Here is an 18,012-nt window from a genome sequence, read left to right on the forward strand (position 1 = left end):
GAAAAAAATGATAATGAGGAAAAAATATGCCAAAGTGGACCGCTACTCACGCCTTATGGCACGGTGCCATAAAACAGAAAATACTCAGTTTTTGGTCACACAGTAAAGGCATAATTCTTGAAAAATCAAGATTAATAGCAGAGTTAATAAGAATTATTTCTAAATGCTGGACCGTTCTCATTTTGCTCTGCATATGAATATGCTTTTTTTTTTTTTGCCAAGAATGAACTGAAATTAAAACATTTGCCTTGCCTTGTGTATTTATGTTTAATAACAATAGCATGCAGCAAGAGCCTTTGTGTAAAGGTCTTTCTTTTAATTTTTGATCCGTAGACTGCAGCCTAAGACTATCCCACATTTTGAAATTAACTCACTGTAAATTTTCTAATGGTTTTTAAGTATGTTACAATGTTATTTTATAATGTTATTGTTGTTTTACTTCATCATTTAAACTCCGTTAACAAACCAAAATTTTACAATTACAGTCAGTTTGCAACTCGTACTGTATAGTGTGAGCACATAGATCCTGAGGTTTGGCTTGACATTGCATGCAATTTACTTATAAAGTGAGAGTTGGTATTTAACAAAAATGTTGCTAAAATCGCACAGTGTATGTCCAGCTTAATTCTGAAGACCCTGATTAGTTGGTTCAGGTGTGTTTAATTAGAGTTTGAGCTAAACTCTGCAGGGCTGTGGCTCTCCAGGAGTTTGACATCTCTTAGTGTGAACCATGCCTTGAGCCCAAAAGTTTTCACAGGACTTTGAAAAAGGGATTACAGAGTGGCACAAAAAAAGGAAAATGCTACAAAAAGCATTGGTAAAGGTGAGTGTTGAATAAACGGTAAGATACCGTGTCTACAAATGTGGGAAATTTTAGACTATTGTTACTCTCCCTAGGAGCAATCCTGCAAAGATCACTTTAAGAGCACAATGGAGAATTCTGAAAGAACCACAGGAAAAAAAGACAAAACCTCCAGAAAACTCTGGAAGTCATAACTCATGTTCCAACTATCAGAGAAAAATAGCACTGAACAAGAATATTGTTCATCTAAGGACAACACATTGGAAACCACTGTGGCCAAAAATACTGTGGCGTGTGTTGTGTTTTCCCAAGGCCAACTGGATGTTCCATTGTGCTTCTGGGAACATGTTCTGTGGACAGTTGAGAAAAATGCTTTTATTATTCAAAGGAAAAATGGCACTGCACATCCACACCAAAACCTCAACCCAACTGGCAGGAATGGCTGAAGGAACATCATGATTTAGTGCTGCTTTACTGCCTCAAGGCCTGGACTGTGCATGATTACTATGAATTACTCCAAAAAAATGTGAAAAGCACTACTTTTTGTGTTATTAGTTTTGTTAGATTGTGTTTGTCTATAATTTTGAGTTAAATTAAACAGCCTAAAAATCCAGATGTTTTTAAAGGATTTAAAACTTATTCATGCCACTGTATGATCTCACGTGAATGGCCAAGAATGGAGGAGTAAATAACCACCTTGGTGTTTGTATTATTTCAGATGAACTGGGATATTGAGTCATCTGGACTACATTTATAATACTTCTATGATGCATTTGTGTCCTTTTTGCAGCTTGAATGCTTCAGTCTTTGTTCACTGTAATGTCACAGAAAAGAACACAGAAAAAGTCTTAATTTCTCATTCTGTGTTACATAGAAGAGTCAAATTGGGTTGGAATGATGTATGTGTGTGTAAAGGATGACAATTTTCATTTCTGGGTGAACTATTCTTTTAAAAATAATAATAAAAATATCACAGTAGCACACAAAAAGACAAGCTTAAACAACCCAAATTAAGATAACACCCTCAGCAAATAAGCAGCATAGAAAGAAAAGAAAAAAACAAACTACAGACAGACATTGCAAGTACATATACATTGGAAGACATTGTAGTGCCAGACACTTAAAAAAATGCTAGAAGGTTTAAATGCTAGAAAACCTTTATTTATGATACATGAACAATATTATGAAATTTGCTCATTCATTGAGTACTTTTACATGGACAACAATAATCCGATTTTAACACGATTAAGACAATACTCTGATTAAGAACCTACCATATAAACAGAGATTTTAGATTACCTTAATCTGGCTAAAGTCATAATCGAAGTAAACAGAAATTGAATTTAGACATGTGGAGTATTCCTATTTTAGTCACATTATTGAAGTGCAGTACAGACATTTAAACACCTTAATCATATTATTATAGTGGTCAACCGTTTGACGGCAAATAAAAGAGCTTCAACACAGCCATCGTCTGTATGCATGAACAAATAATTAACTGCACTTGAAGCTTTCATAAAATTAAAAATGAAACCCCCAAAACTGTATATGGCATCATCATTAAGAAGACGAACTATATGTTTATATGTGAAATTCCCGAGGGGACATCGAATGGCGTCGTGTGGTGATGTAATGACGTGTGCCATTAATATACAATACTATGAACTATAACATGTAAAACGGGAACATGCAAGGAATATTCTAAAAGCAACTCATGTAAACACCATGATCATAATATTGGCTTATTTAGTATAAGGTAAATAATTAGATTACTGATGTCCATGTAAACGTAGTCACTGGACCTATGATAAGGTTACAGATATGATTGCCCCCATACCTGACTGAGAAAAATAACCATATTATGCACACACAGACAGTGATAATAAAATATGGTTCTTACGAGACTTGCACTTTACGTTTTATAAGTGACTGGTATGTATGGAATGTTCTGGCTTTCTTGTAAGTAAAGCTCTTACCACATAAAATGTTTGAATTTATGGTCAGTTTGTAAAAATAAGCTAAAAAGTGTTTACAATAATGCACTTACAATGGAGGTCTATAGGGCAAGATTTTCTGGAGTATTTAAAAGCATACATATAACTGAATATAATTCATTTATTAATTCCTTTGCACTGTGTGTTTTAGATGTAGGTCTCTAAACTTTTTCTCAGTGGTTTACTTTGCTAGACAGAATAATTTCTTTTCTTTCTTGTTACTGATCTAATGTAATTTTTACAGCAACTCAATGCTGTAACAAGAAAGGAAGCATGTGCAGAGGATTTAACAGGGTAAGAACAGGGTCAGTAAACAGACAGCAGCCAAAACTGTGAACTGTAATGCAGCCCATACAATGAAATCCAGAACAGTAAAAAAGTGAAAATGGGCAAAGCAGCAAGGCTGAACATAACACTAAATGCAATTTAGAAGAGAACATTCAGAATTGCCAGCATAAACAATAAACAAGACTTTGCAAAGAAGCACTGTAAGGATGGGCTATATAAGAAGTCTAATAATGAGGGAATAAGATTAGGTATGAAGGAAACCCAGACGTTAGTATTTTGGTGATGGCTCCCTCATTTGGTGGGAGGAGAGAATGGCAGCTGCAGAAGCAGTTATACTGTAATGGATGAAGTGTCTTGCCCCATAAACTTCCACTGTAAATCCATTATTGTTGAAAAAATACCATATGTTAAAGGCCTATATGATATGCTTTATATTATAGTTTAGTGTGTTGTCTATTTAAGCTAATTGAGCTGTTTATTTAATTCATGCATTCTAATGAGTGGGTTTTAAATGGGTTTACATTTGCATACAAGCACTAACCTGGCATCGGCCTCACTGTAGTACTCTCTGGCAACAATATCTTCAAACAGCTCCCCTCCTGTGACTCTGAAAAAGTTCACATTCAGAGTCAACACATCAAACAGTCTAATTGCAGCACCTTTAATAAGCAGGAAGGTCTGATTTACATTTTTGGCATGACATTATGAGTGAAGAGAATGCAATAGTGTATATACAGTATACAGTGTATGTCTCTTGTCTTTACACACACACACACAAATATATATATATATATATATATATATATATATATATATATATATATATAGATAGAGAGAGAGAGAGAGAGAGAGAGAGAGAGAGAGAGAGAGAGAGAGAGAGAGAGAATAGAAGTTTAAAAATCAATAAATAAAATAAATAAATAACATAAATAAATCTCCAAGAGTGCCTCTACACTGGACACAAATAACTTGTGGCAAATTATATTCGAAACTGAGCATCACCCTGCCCTCCTCACTCTGAAGGGCAGAGCACTTAAGTAAGGACTCTGAAGGGTACTTTACACTTACTTGAACACATATGTCACTACCTATCTTTTGAATTAGAATGTTACCTAGACAACCCTGCAGCAAAATTCATTATAGCAGTTCAGAATGTTATAGCAAATATACTTTATGCAAATATTGTTTTCAGATTTATTTACAATTGATTTAAAAATCAGCTAGTATCCTAAATAATTTACCTCTGGCCGATTCACATGGAGAAAGCCGCTTTCGTCTAAGCTCCGCTAATCCTCTGAATGATTTAGTAATAAATGAATCTGAAATTTAACGTTTAACTTTTAAAGTTGTTTAGAAGTAAGTCAAGAAGTTAATAAAACCACTACAATTCCAAAACATCTGAAAAAAGACAGCAAACTACATGAAACTACGATCAGGGCAAGGCCTCGAGCAATGCTATGGGGGAGCCAAGGCCAACTGGCGCTAATGCTAGCACAACTTCTCCTAGCACTCAAGACACTTTATAGACACCATAACAGCCCTTCCTTAGAGGAGTGGTTGACAGTTTTTTTTTTCTAGGCTTGATTGTGTTTATGGGGTGCATTCTAACTTTTTATGCTTTGTTTTTTAAAAAAACATTTTTTTCACATAATTTACCTTTATTCAACACCGATCTGTCCCTTCTCTGACAAACGGCTAGATTATTTGCTATTATTTTAAAGCCCCTCCCTCAGAAATACGTGATGGGCTGAGATTGGTCAGTGTATTGTGATTCGCTAAACCGCCTCTAGAGCACGTCTGAACATCCCGCCCCTCAAACTCAGAATGTGCTCCGGTTGTATTTTAAACAATGACGTCCTCTATATTGCTTATCAATTTGAGCCCGATTGAGACTCAGAGAATATTAATGAAGAGGATCACACAGAACCTGTGCAAGCACGGCTCTTAATGGTATGTTTGTTTGTTGTTGTCTCATACTTTTAGATACGCTGTTGTTTGTAAATGCTATTGCTTCTGTTAGATTTTAATATATGGTTTTATCCTGATTAAAGCTTTAATACAGTACAGCAAATGCACGCACGTCCATGTATAACGCTTCTCATTGCTATGTGAAAATAAGTGTATAAATGGAACAGTGTGTTGGAACTGATCTGACGATCTGAATGAGAGAAAGAGAGAACATGCAGAGCAGGGCAATGCGAGGAACAGGACTGAGAACCTCTGCTTTAGAACATTGGTTTTGAAACTTGTGAATCCATTTGAATCGTTAGAAGACAGAATCGCGATTCATATATGACAGATTTTTACGTGCACCCCTAGTTTTCTCTTCCTCTTCTCTAAAGCTGCACAACATGACATCGTCCCCTTTGTTGTGTGTTCCCGGGGGTGGGGTTTATCTGGGTTCGTGATGTAACAGACCCGGGAAGAAGCTCGTTGTAGTCCCTTACCAGCCATTTTAGTAGGCATTAAACTGCCAGACTTTTAAAAGACAAGATATTTCTGTTTGCATTGAACTTTCAGCGCTGCAACTATACAGATATGATTTATGCTCAAACAGCAACATTACACACTAACTAATGTTAAAAAAAAGTGAAATCGCAATCAATCATCCCTTTAATGGTTCCTTTCGTTTGCAGTGTTCACACAAACACTGACTGAGCTACGATCAACGCTGACAACCATGGCAGAAAAAGTCACAACGATCGAAGAGGCTACCATGAACCAAGAAACCCATCTGACGTGTGGAAAAACAGTGTGCAGAACTACTGGATGTGTGTAAGAGACTCAGAGATAAATGTAACAACCTCGAGTCCCACTCCAGACACATTAACATTCGGCTGATAGGAGTTGCAGAGAAGGAAGAAAACGGCAGACCTACCGAGTTCATAGCGGAATTACTTCCAAAACTGCTGTTTCAGAAAACCTCAGCAAACCTATCCAGATTGATAGTGCGCACAGAGCTCAGCGAAGACCGAGAGATTATCATCCAAGTGCGTTTGTCATCAGGGTACATCATTTCCAAATGAAAGAGCTAATCATGAAGTTGGACAGAGAGAAATCTCTAGAATACAAAGGAAAAAGGGTGTACATTTTTCCAGATTTGACCTTGGATGTGTTGAAGCAGAGATACTAATTTGCTGAAATAAAGAAAAAATGCAAAAATCTCGGCATCAAGTATGGGTTTCGATTCCCATAAACTTATCGTGACTGCAAAAGAAGATGAGACTAAAACATTTGACACACCAGAGGAGGCTGGAATCTACTTGTCAAGAGTCGTGGACAATTGGCATGTGGTCTAAATGGAAGGAACAGATCAGATTAAATTAAATAAGACCATCATAACTTTTCATTGAAATAATAGTGAACATTATGGACAATTAGGAGGTTAAAAAAATCAGCTCGAGAATATTCTTTTTACTCATCAGTACATTAGTCATATTCATGAAGGCCCCAGGGCCCTATGATTTCTGTGATGCGGAAAACACTGAAAGAATTGTGGAATCCAGTAATAAAAATCGAATTCACAGTTTAATGCGGAATGTCACGGAATTTGTCCAATTTTGAATGAATGAATCAAAAGTAGGTCTTTAAATCAAATTGTGATATGGACTAGTATCTGTAAATATTTAGCCGCAGAAGTTGATTTAAATATGAATCATGCATGTTCTGCTTGTCTCTGTTAATGAATGGAGCAGACGTGCGGTTTAATTTACTACACACATACTGAAGCGCGCGTGACGCCCGGGGTGATTTCAGAGTCTGCCATCTCACTAAACAGCCGTGTTTCCACTGTCGGGCCAAAAGCGGGCGTAGTAGTGCGTGCCAGGGCCAGTCGCATTTCCACTGTCACTTCCGGGGCTTGATCATGCCTCGTCTGTGCTTCCTCGGGGCCAACGGCCTGGGTTTTTTGGCACGACAAAAACCTTGGGCCAAAGCGGGCCAGCTAGGGCTAGATGAGTGGTTATGAACAAAGGCGGAGTTTCACAAATCATTTCAGAAAGTTAACAGCTAACGGCAGCATTAAAGAGTTTTAAAATAATTTTAGCTCAAAATTCACTTTCAGACAGCGAGTGTTTGAAGTAATTTCTGTTTGAGATCTGATGTAGATTATGATCACCATACAAGTAGTGTTGCTTTCGTCAACGAAAATTATGACTAAATATCGTCATCAACGAACCTTTATCATGTGACGAAAACGAGACAAGACGCAACGTAAATGCTGGTCATGTGAAGATGACTATAATTAAATGTGTAATGCAATATCGTTGACGAATAAAAACGAGACTAAATGTGGTTTACAAAATAAAAACTATGATAAAATGTCTCATCTTCATTTTCGTTGACCAAAACGAGACGAAACTAAATGTTTTAACGTTATTTTTGTCTCGTTTAGTCGTTATTATTATTATTTTGCAGTATTTCTGTTTCCTGTGTCTCACTGCGCAGACGCGACCGACGTCACTTCCTCAAGTCCCACTCGCGCCATTATTAGAAGATGACAACAAACAAAGATAAGCGGGATTTGTACTTTCGCCTGGCTCCGCTGACTGCGAGCGCACCTTCCCAAATGGATGAGGCTTATATACTTGCCGCGTTCGCTGTTGTACTATTCTTTGAAATGACAGGGGAGCGATGAGGAGTAACTGTCCCCTAAAACTGTCCGGAATCACCGGTGAGAAGTCATTTGCCAGTATGGCCAGTACAAGTCTTGTGATGAATGAGTTGATGAATTAATAATTTCTTTATGTACAAACTTAAAACAATCTTAAACTATTGGCTGTATTACGCATCAAACAAGACAACTTTAAGCAAATAGTGTATAATTAATATCTAAATGAATTCTAATTCTATTTTATACAATAAAAATAAAACGTACTTCAAATAAGAAGCCTTGGAGAAACTATGCAAAAATTTTTTCCAAAAAAAGCGTTTTCCGTCAAAAAGCACCTGATGGAGTTTGAACTACACATTAAACTGCTTCTGTTTCACACAAACGCCGACACAGACGTGCATGTTCAGATGCGGAAAGTTACAAAAAATGCTGTGCACTCCGCCACGCGAATAGTTCGCGCGCACTCTAAGCGAACTTCCAGCAACACCGCGATGACGTCATATTTTCCGCGCTCACCCAAGCGAAATTGCGGACACGTCGAGTATAAATCAGCAGAGAAAGGGACCGATGGCTGGCCAGCCGGGGTTCGTCTTTGGGAGAAAAATTAGCAGATTATTATTATTATTTTTTTATTTATTTTATTTATTTTATATAAATTTGTGTGTGTGTACTTCTAACATGTTTGGTTGGTAAAATAGATGTTGTAAATTCAAATCAGAGAGTCTTCTGTGTCTGGAATGGATGTATTCTTGAGTCTATAAGGTAACAATAATATAATAAGATAACCTTGTTTGGCTAAAAAGAAAATTTTGGTTTTGTCTATACTTCTAGACTGTTCTGAAACAGTGTTGTAAATACAACTTAACCACTGATTTCTAGTTGTGTCCTCTTTTGGAAGGCCAAACAAAGTAGTTTCGCTTTCACAATAAACACAAAGTGTTTCCACAACATGGCAGCAGCGCCAAAAGTTATGCCTTCTTTCTTTGTGTGCACATTTAGGCGGCGTAACACAAATCTTCCTACATCGTGTAGACATCGATGTAGACATGTGAGGGCATGTTAAAATGAGCCGTTTTAGGAGGGCATGGTTGACTCTTAACATTTATAAAGAATATCTCTTTGGATTTGAGACTTTAGTCTTTGTAACTTTACAGATCTTCTTTATGCAGCAAGAGCTTGTAACACTCCAAATAGAAAGGAAAAATTTAAATCGCAACACATGACCTCTTTAAACATATATTACTTAAATATTAAAAAATCAAAGTAAAAACTCACTTAGCGATTTTTTTGTCAAGTCTCTCATGCACTTCATGTGAATAACACTATTTGCATGACAATGAGAGCACTGAGTGAGTCTTAATGTGTCTGTTGCCTATGTGGAAGCTTCAATTCAGTCACAACATTCTATTTCAGTTGTGATGCTGCCTAATGAGTAGACTGTCTCAGTAATACAACTTCAAAATGAGCTGAAATTCTGAGCCATGGAAAAAGTAATATGTGTCTGATGATTCATATTTGGACAAAGTAAAAGGATGCCTTCACCCACACTTCCTGTTGCCTACTCTTCATAAATGGTATGGCCATCTTCCTCATGGGAGTCATTAACTCCAACAATTCCTCTGCATGGTTTCATAACAAGCAAGTAAAAAGAGGCCATTTTACATGACCAGGTGCAGTACATCATCATGCAAACACTAAAATGACTAATTTTCAATATTATTATTAACCCTAAGACAGGTAATATATTACTATTGTAATACAACTGCACTGTAAATTACACATAAAGTCTAGGTAATTTATGTGAAAAAATGGCATGTCTTTTTTGCCAGTCAAACCAGAAGACACAAACTGTTATAAATTTTGCATTATATACTGCAATGTATTTAGTGTAGGGATGTCAACGATTAATCAATGATCGATTAATTGTCGATAAGAGATGCAATTGATTTAAAGCTATCAATGGTCGATTAAGCTATTTAATTTTGGGCTGTGTGTGGCTCATGCGGAAAAGTGTGACGTGACATAAATGCATATATAAATGCATCTTCATTCATTCATAATGTACAAATTAAGCTTTTAATGTGATTTAAACTTTAAAAGTACATTAAAATAGAAACAACACAAAGTACTTCAACATGTAGAGCAATAGAAATGTAGTTACTAAGTCATTTCCCCAGATAACTGTTTCATATTGTGCACTTTGCAGGGCTGCGGGACACAGGACAGATAGGCTATTCATTCCTACAACTTGTTAAATCGTTCCTACGACTGATTAATTTGTGGCAACTGTCCATGTTTCATTAATTTTGTTCTTTAAATAACCCATGATTTGACTGAAATGAGGGAACAAATTAATAAATCGAACAAATTCTTAATTCATGACCGTGAAATCTTTCATTTCCCTTCCTGCATGTTTACCACAGTAAGAGATGCGAAAACAGTGATTAAAAGTGAAAGACAATAAAATAAACCTGCAAAATTAGAGGGTTAGATGGTTAGGATTTAAGAAAAGAAACAATGGCTAAATATTATTGAATTTGTGGAAATTCTTGACTAACCGGCATACCAGAATAAAGCCGCATAAAGGCTATATGGACTAGAATGGCATCCAAAAGCATGGTCGCGGTGTAACATTTACCAGCTAACCTATTATTCCTCTAATAAACAAAGCTTTTATACCACCCTTGTCATAATCAGAGCTTACAATTTGTAAATAAACAATTGCTGGATTCAAAACAGCAATTAAAAGGTGATGTGATCGACACTGACAACACGTTTTTCCAGAGCATTCAATGATGTCACTAAACGGTAACGCCACATACGAGCATCTTTCACATGTTTCTGCATGGACCTAACTAGCCTAGGGCACAGGTTTTCAAGCTCTTGGACAAAATGGGATGCTTTAAGGAAAATGAATAGCCTATGTAAGTAATAGGCCTAAATTAAAAATAACAATTTGTTTTCATAATCCTGCCGTGTGCTCTCGATGGTGCCCGCACATGGCTGCTTCAGTGCTTGGCTCTCCAGTGTTTGTACTGTTTATGTTTGTTTTTCCAGTTTTGTGTTTATCAAACATGATCGGTTTCACCAGGGATGAACTGCTTAACATTGGGCAGAACACACCACAAAAACTTTTACCAGATTTCAATTATTAGGATGTTTTACTGAACGTTGTAGTCGGCAGAGCAGCTGCGCTGATCAATCGCTTCAGGACGCGCAGACAGGGGAATAGAGCCAGTGCGGTTGTGAAACTCAGAAAGCGTGGATTTTGAACTCTGTTGCCTAGCGTCCATCTGGCAAATCTCCGCTCTCTACAGCTCTCAACACCATCATCCCAACAGCCCTCCAGACCAAACTGACCCAGCTCTCTGTTCCTAGCTCAAACTTTTAGTGGATCACCAGCAGACAGCACACCCTGATGCTTTTCTCATCATAGCTAGGGATTTCAACCATGCTGACTTAAGGACTGTGTTTCCAAAAATACAACAACACATTAACTTTCCAACAAGAGGTAAAAACATTTTAGACATTGTTTATACCACACAGAGAGGAGCTTACAAAGCCCTCCCACTCCCCCACCTCGGTGCCTCAGACCACATCACTGTCATGCTAATGCCTGCATACAGACCGCTCATTAAAGTTGCCAAACCAGTTCAAAAACAGATTCAAGTGTGGCCGGAAGGATCCTCAGAGGTTCTTCAAGACTGCTTTGATACAACTGACTGGAATATGTTTAAGCAGGCTGCCACTTACAATAACACCACTGACCTCCAGGAGTACTCAGAGACTGTCACTGCCTACATCAACAAGTGTATTGATGATGTAACAGTCACAAAAACTATCACTGCCCGGGCCAACCAGAAGCCATGGATGACAGGGGAGGTCTACAGACTCCTGGAGACGCGGAACGCTGCATTCAGAGCTGGAGATGAGGTGGGCCTGAGAACAGCCAGGGCCAACCTATCCCGCGGCTTTAGAGAGGCTAAGAGACAGTACTCCAGGAGGATAGCCCATCAATTCAGTGACAGCAGAGACACTCGGAGCCTGTGGCAGGGGATACAGACCATTACGGACTACAAGCCCCCATCACGGACCTGTAACAGCAACATCTCTCTGCTGAACGAGCTGAACACCTTCTTCGCTCGCTTTGAGAAACAAAACAGCACCACTGCACAGAAGACTCCACCTCCTCCCGGTGACCAGGTGATGACACTGACCCCGGACAGCGTGAGGAGATCCTTCAGCAGGATCAATGCACGCAAAGCTCCGGGACCTGACAACATTCCTGGGCGTGTACTAAGCGACTGTGCAGCAGAACTCACTGATGTCTTCACAGACATTTTCAACATCTCACTTAGTCAGGCTGTTGTTCCCACATGTTTCAAAACTACCACCATCATTCCAGTCCCGAAGAAGCCACCTCCATCCTGCTTCAATGACTACCGTCCTGTTGCACTTACTCCCATTCTCATGAAGTGCTTTGAACGGCTAGTCATGCACCACATCAAGTCTGCACTCCCCCCCTCTGTGGACCCCTACCAGTTTGCATATCGGTCCAACTGCTCGACCGATGATGCCATCACTAATGCCATCCACTCAGCACTCACCCATCTAGACAAAAAGGACTCATACGTCGGAATGCTGTTCATAGACTTCAGTTCAGCATTCAACACAATCATCCCTCAACAGCTCATTCACAAACTGGTTGAGCTGGGGCACAACACTTCGCTGTGCAACTGGCTGTTGGACTTTCTGACTGGAAGACCTCAGGCAGTATGGATCGGAAGCAACACATCCAGCAGCATCACTCTGAACACTGGGGCCCCCCAAGGATATGTGCTGAGCCCCCTCCTCTTCACTCTGCCGACCTACGACTGCACACCGTCACACAACTCCAACCTCTTCATTAAGTTTGCGGATGACACGACTGTGGTGGGTCTCATTAGCAACAGAGACGAGACAAACTACAGGAGCGAGGTGAGCCGCCTGGCCGGGTGGTGCAACAATCTCTCTCTGAACGTGGAGAAGACGAAGGAGATTGTTGTTGACTTCAGGAGAGTGCACACTCAGCATGCTCCTCTGACCATCAACGGTGCGACTGTGGAGAGAGTGAGCAGCACTAAGTTCCTGGGTGTGCATATCACAGAGGACCTCTCCTGGATCGACAACACCGCAGCACTGGCCAAGAAATCACAACAGCGTCTCTACTTCCTCCGCAAACTGAGGAGAGCCAGAGCCCCACCCCCCCATCATGTACACCTTCTACAGAGGCACCATCGAGAGCATCCTGACCAGCTGCATCACTGTGTGGTATGGCGCCTGCAACGCGTCCTGCAGGAAGACTCTGCAACGCATAGTGTGAGCAGCTGAGAAGATCATTGGTGTCTCTCTCCCCTCCCTCCAGGAAATTTACGGAATCCGTCTCACTCGAAAAGCCCTCTGCATCGCAGGTGACCCCACCCACCCGTCACACAGCTTCTTCAGTCTGCTGCCATCAGGGAGGAGACTGCGGAGTCTCCAGGCCAGGACCAGCAGACTAAAGGACAGCTTCATCCATCAGGCTGTCAGGAAGCTGAACTCGCTCCCGAACTTGCCCCCCTCCTGTCCCTTTTCTACCCCAGGCACCACTAAACTATGAACCCCCCCCCAGATCCCACATCCCCAGGTCCTTCCACCCCCCCTTCCACTAACATACAATGACATGCACCAGTCACTTTGTGCAGCATTGGTCTGCTCACTACCTCATTCACCTTGGAACTGACCTCATTCTACTACCTGTTCAGTCAGTTTAAATAAAATAACTGCTCTTGAACCCTTTTGTCACTTTAACCAGGCTGAATAAGCTTTTTTCTTTTGCACTAAAAATCTTTTATCTGCACTGTTTGTTCACTGGTTGCACTCTATCTGCCATATGCCTTGCGCTGCTTTATTTAACTTTATTTTTATTTTTATTATATGTCTTTTTTTTACATTTCCTTATTGTATAGTTGTATCTTATATTTTATATTTGATCTAGATTTTTAGGCTCTACTGTTAGTGTTATCTGTATGCACCAGGGGTCTGAGAGTAACGCAATTTAAATTCTCTGTATGTATGTACTGTACATGTGGAAGAATTGACAATAAAGCAGACTTGACTTTCTGACAGATAGGCAACAGCTAGCGAGACAATACTGGTGCCCCTCAGGGATGTGTTCTCTCCCCACTGCTCTTCTCCCTCTGCACCAACGACTGCACCTCTAGAGACCACTCTGTCAAGCTCCTGAAATTTGCAGATGACACTACAGTTTTCGGTCTCATCCAGGACGGTGACGAGTCTGCTTACAAGAGGTTGAGCAGCTGGCTGTCTGGTGCAGTCTTAACAACCTGGAGCTGAACACTCTCAAAACAGTGGAGATGACAGTGGACTTCAGAAGAAACCCCCCTGCACTCCCTCCACTCACCATCATAGACAGCACTGTGGCTGCAGTGGTGTCATTCAGATTCCTGGGAACCACCATCTCTCAGGACCTGAAGTGGGACAATCACATTGACTCCATTGTTAAAAAGGCCCAACAAAGGTTGTACTTCCTTCGCCAGCTGCGGAAGTTTAACCTGCCACAGGAGCTGCTGAAACAGTTCTACTATTGGTGTTCCCCTGCCCACCCTTCAAGAACTGTATACATCCAGAGTGAGGAAAAGGGCTCAGAAAATCACTCTGGATCCCTCACATCCAAGTTATCTCCTTTTTGAACTTTTGCCATCTGGCCGGTGCTTCAGAATTTAACATTCAAATACATTGCGAATTTGGAAACATTTGGATTTGTGCTGAATGAGACGTGAGCAATAACTTCAAAATAAATCTAGCCAAACTCGCACTTGCTCCATCCTTGTATGCACGCACGCACTGTCACCATCTAGTGCACTGTAAATGCTGGATTTTTAAAAACAAACAGGCCTACTGGAACACAAAAATTCAAAATCTGACATTTCCCGGAACAGGATCCAGCAGGATCAAATTAAGTACTGGGCATAATACTCACATAAAAATGTTTGATGTGAGCAACAGTGTTTTGATGCAGCAGCAACGATGGAAGCGGTTCGCTGAATGCGCAGAACAGCCACACGCACCACAGTTACATCTGAGATAATTTTATTTTAAATGCCATAATGTTAGTTGAAACATTGCAATTGTGTTTTAAAATACAACAACAAGCACCATGAAACCATTTAAAGAGGCACGTTCAGCGGTCTCTGTGAGGGGATAGGAAATAGTCAACAAAGTAAAATTATCTCAAATGTATGGCACACTCTCTTCATTTTATCAAATGATCATAATAATCACATCTATTCATTTTATAATCCTGCTACTATTATTTTTGTTCAGACTAAAACCCCTGTAATCCGGGTGAGAAAGCGTTTTTTTTTTTTTTTTTTTGATTGGCATTAAGGTTAACGATTAATTGATTAATTGATCATTAATTTTAACGACGATCGATCATGGAAATGATCAAAAATTGACATCCAGTTTCTTTACTTTTGCTATGTTACTTTTAGTTTGTAGTTCTGTCTTGTTTCTATTTCGTAAAGCTGGATTTTCAGCATCATTACTCCAGTCTACAGAATCACATGATCCTTCAGAAATCATTCTAATATACTGCATTGCTGCTCAGTAATTATTTGTGCTAGAATCTTTTGTAACATTTGACTTTTGATCAATTGAATGCTTCTTTGCTGACTGGTGTATTAATTTCTATTAAAACACACACACACAAACACACACACATACTAAACATTTGAATGTTAGTATATGGTTTCTGCATAAGTAGCACAACTGTTTTTCCATTAATAAAAATCAGAAAAGTTCCTTGAGCAGCAAGTATATCAAGTATGTATACTTGACTGTTTAATTCATTTAAATTATGAGCTTGTAGCTTCGCAATCATGGCAATCTACAGTGTCTAAGTAGCTCACTTATTGTGGCTCTTTCCTGATCTGGGTTCAGTCTCATTTATTTGGTGAGTGGAGGAGCTCTCGTTAACAGTCACACTCATTTAATAGGAGAACCGGAGACGTGACCTCATACAGACAGAGACACACACACAAAAAAATCACTCACAAATCAAAGACGAGGTAGTGAACACCCTCCTCTGATATGCTGTCATGGAGCCTCACTGTCGAGAAAACATAGAGAGAGAGACACTGATTAGATTGTATGGAGCAGCTCACTTTCATACTCATTAGAAAGAGGGAGTGAGATTTTCATAGACTCATTTACTCCATAAATTTGAATTATTTCTGCTTCTGTTTCCTTTCATTGTAAAAGATGAATAAAGAGCAGATCCATTAAAACTGATGTGTGTTTCTTTGTTTTTTTTTTTTTTTTTTTGGTTAAAATACTTTCTTCTATCCCTTCTATCCTTGAAAGTGAAAATACTCTGGTGGTGGGATGCCAGCTTGACACAGCTACTCTGACTCCAAAGATGCCACCCGTTCTTACGTTAAATGGTGGGTACATAAAGGGCTACCTTAAAATGGACAAAAATAGGTATTTATATGGTAGACATCAATTGTTGCTAACTGGAACATCCTTCACATAAACAGCACGCCTACGATGCCTAAAAATGCTGTCTAGGTATTTAGAATTCAGACCTTTGCACATCAGTATTAACAATAACTCAGTCTTGCTACACAGCAAAATGAAAAGTGGAAATCTTGCAATGAAACCAAAGAGATCATGACAGCTACTTGATTAAAGTGAGCAAAAGGAATCGAAAGGCTTGACCTTTTGTTTTAGAAATATGGATGGATTACATGGGGAAACAAAGAGATGGGGAGGAATCCCCTCTATATAAATATCTCATGCATCTTCTCTCATCTATGACACAGATGGTTGCTCAAACCTGTTGCCATAGTAACAGAAAGAGAATGGCTTTCCAGCTGATGGTTGCTTTGGAGAGGAGAAATCCCTCTGTTAGTTTAGGAAAGCCACTAGGTTTTATGTTATGAGTAACAGATGTCATACAGTAATAATGAAAATCTGACTGTTGACTGCAAATGCCCAAACATGTTATTACTTAAAATTTGGAATCACAAACATTGAAGTATTAATTGTGCATTGCTGTCATATTTGTGTCAAAAAGTATATACAGATATTTTGATCTTTTCACTGTAATTATGTTTTTTTTTTTTTTTGCACATAAATTACAAGCTTTGGCAATATTGTTCTGTTTAAAGTAATGCCAATGAATACAGACAGACAGACAGATAGTAAGGTAGTCAAATTTAAATTAGAATAAAACTGTAAAAAGTTTCTGTCATCTGATGTAAACTCTGGAACAAAAACAGACTGAATAGTTTCAATGGCTTAGTGTTCTCATGTAATGGATGAACATATGGGGGCGGGAATGTGATACTAAATTTTTCAGCTTATCTGTTGCGTTGTGTTATAGCCATAATTACTGCTAGAATTCACCCACGCTTGTAATCTTGCAGCTGGCTAGGAGGTGGGTGAGTGTGGGCAGAAAAACATGGCCATTTTTAGCTGTTACCACCTTAACAACTAGAGGTCAGATTTGCGTGACCTAATTAGGATGAATCACTCAGCACTGAAAAATCCATGAATGTGAGCACTATGAAAGAAATTGAATTGTCTTAATATAACTTAAAACAGAGTACCGTGCTCAAAGCAGAGTGAAAATCCATACTCGATACTCTTGCAATGCAATGTTGCAATGCTGTATGAACAAGGTTTTCTCCAAACTAGCTACAACAAGTGATAAGAGTCTTTTGTCGGTTGCTTCATTTTGACACTGGGTAGCCTCAGCAGCCAAGGAAGTGCACAGGGAGTTGAAGCTACATGTCTAAGCCACTGCCTCTTTGCCCTCATGGGCTTCCCCAGGCTTTCAATACATGCTAAAAGTATTCTGTAATCACTTTTTTGCCCTGGATCCACACCAGGGTTTACATTTTTCGCTCGCATCCCAGTCACGCTCACCAGACAGCTAGGTAATTTTTGCTTTCACTGAGGACAGAAAAATTACTTTGAAGCTTGAACATTGGCATGCTACAACTTGTTTGAATACTTATTATATTTTAAATGCTGTACATAAAACAGCTCATAAAAAAGTGGCAGTTTTAGTGCTGTAAGGCCATGGCAAGTGAACCTTCACTGGAGAATGTGTGTGTGTCGGCACTTACCAATGTTGGGATGCTTGAGCAGACGACAAATTCGGGCCTCTCGTTCCAGTTTTTGGTGATCTACAAAAAAAACAAAAAAAAAATATGTTTGTGTTTGTTCAAAAAAAAAACCCAACAACAACAACAAAACAACACAGA

At 39.2% G+C, this 18,012-nt stretch overlaps 1 protein-coding gene across 9 annotated transcripts in view; it reads right to left on the bottom strand.

Moving 5' to 3' along the window:
• The window catches only part of camk2d1 (calcium/calmodulin-dependent protein kinase (CaM kinase) II delta 1), a 105,409-nt gene that overhangs the window by 46,707 nt on the left and 40,690 nt on the right, over nucleotides 1–18,012 (bottom strand). For all 9 annotated transcript variants that reach the window (XM_042728445.1, XM_042728446.1, XM_042728444.1 and 6 more), the window contains exons 3-5: nucleotides 17,875–17,934; nucleotides 15,794–15,848; nucleotides 3,626–3,691 (exon numbers count right to left, since the gene is read on the bottom strand). In XM_042728445.1, coding sequence (XP_042584379.1) covers nucleotides 3,626–3,691; nucleotides 15,794–15,848; nucleotides 17,875–17,934 — 181 coding nt within the window. The remainder of the gene's footprint in view (nucleotides 1–3,625; nucleotides 3,692–15,793; nucleotides 15,849–17,874; nucleotides 17,935–18,012) is intronic.

Source organism: Cyprinus carpio, chromosome B7 (assembly GCF_018340385.1).
Source record: "Cyprinus carpio isolate SPL01 chromosome B7, ASM1834038v1, whole genome shotgun sequence".
Lineage (NCBI taxonomy): Eukaryota > Metazoa > Chordata > Actinopteri > Cypriniformes > Cyprinidae > Cyprinus > Cyprinus carpio.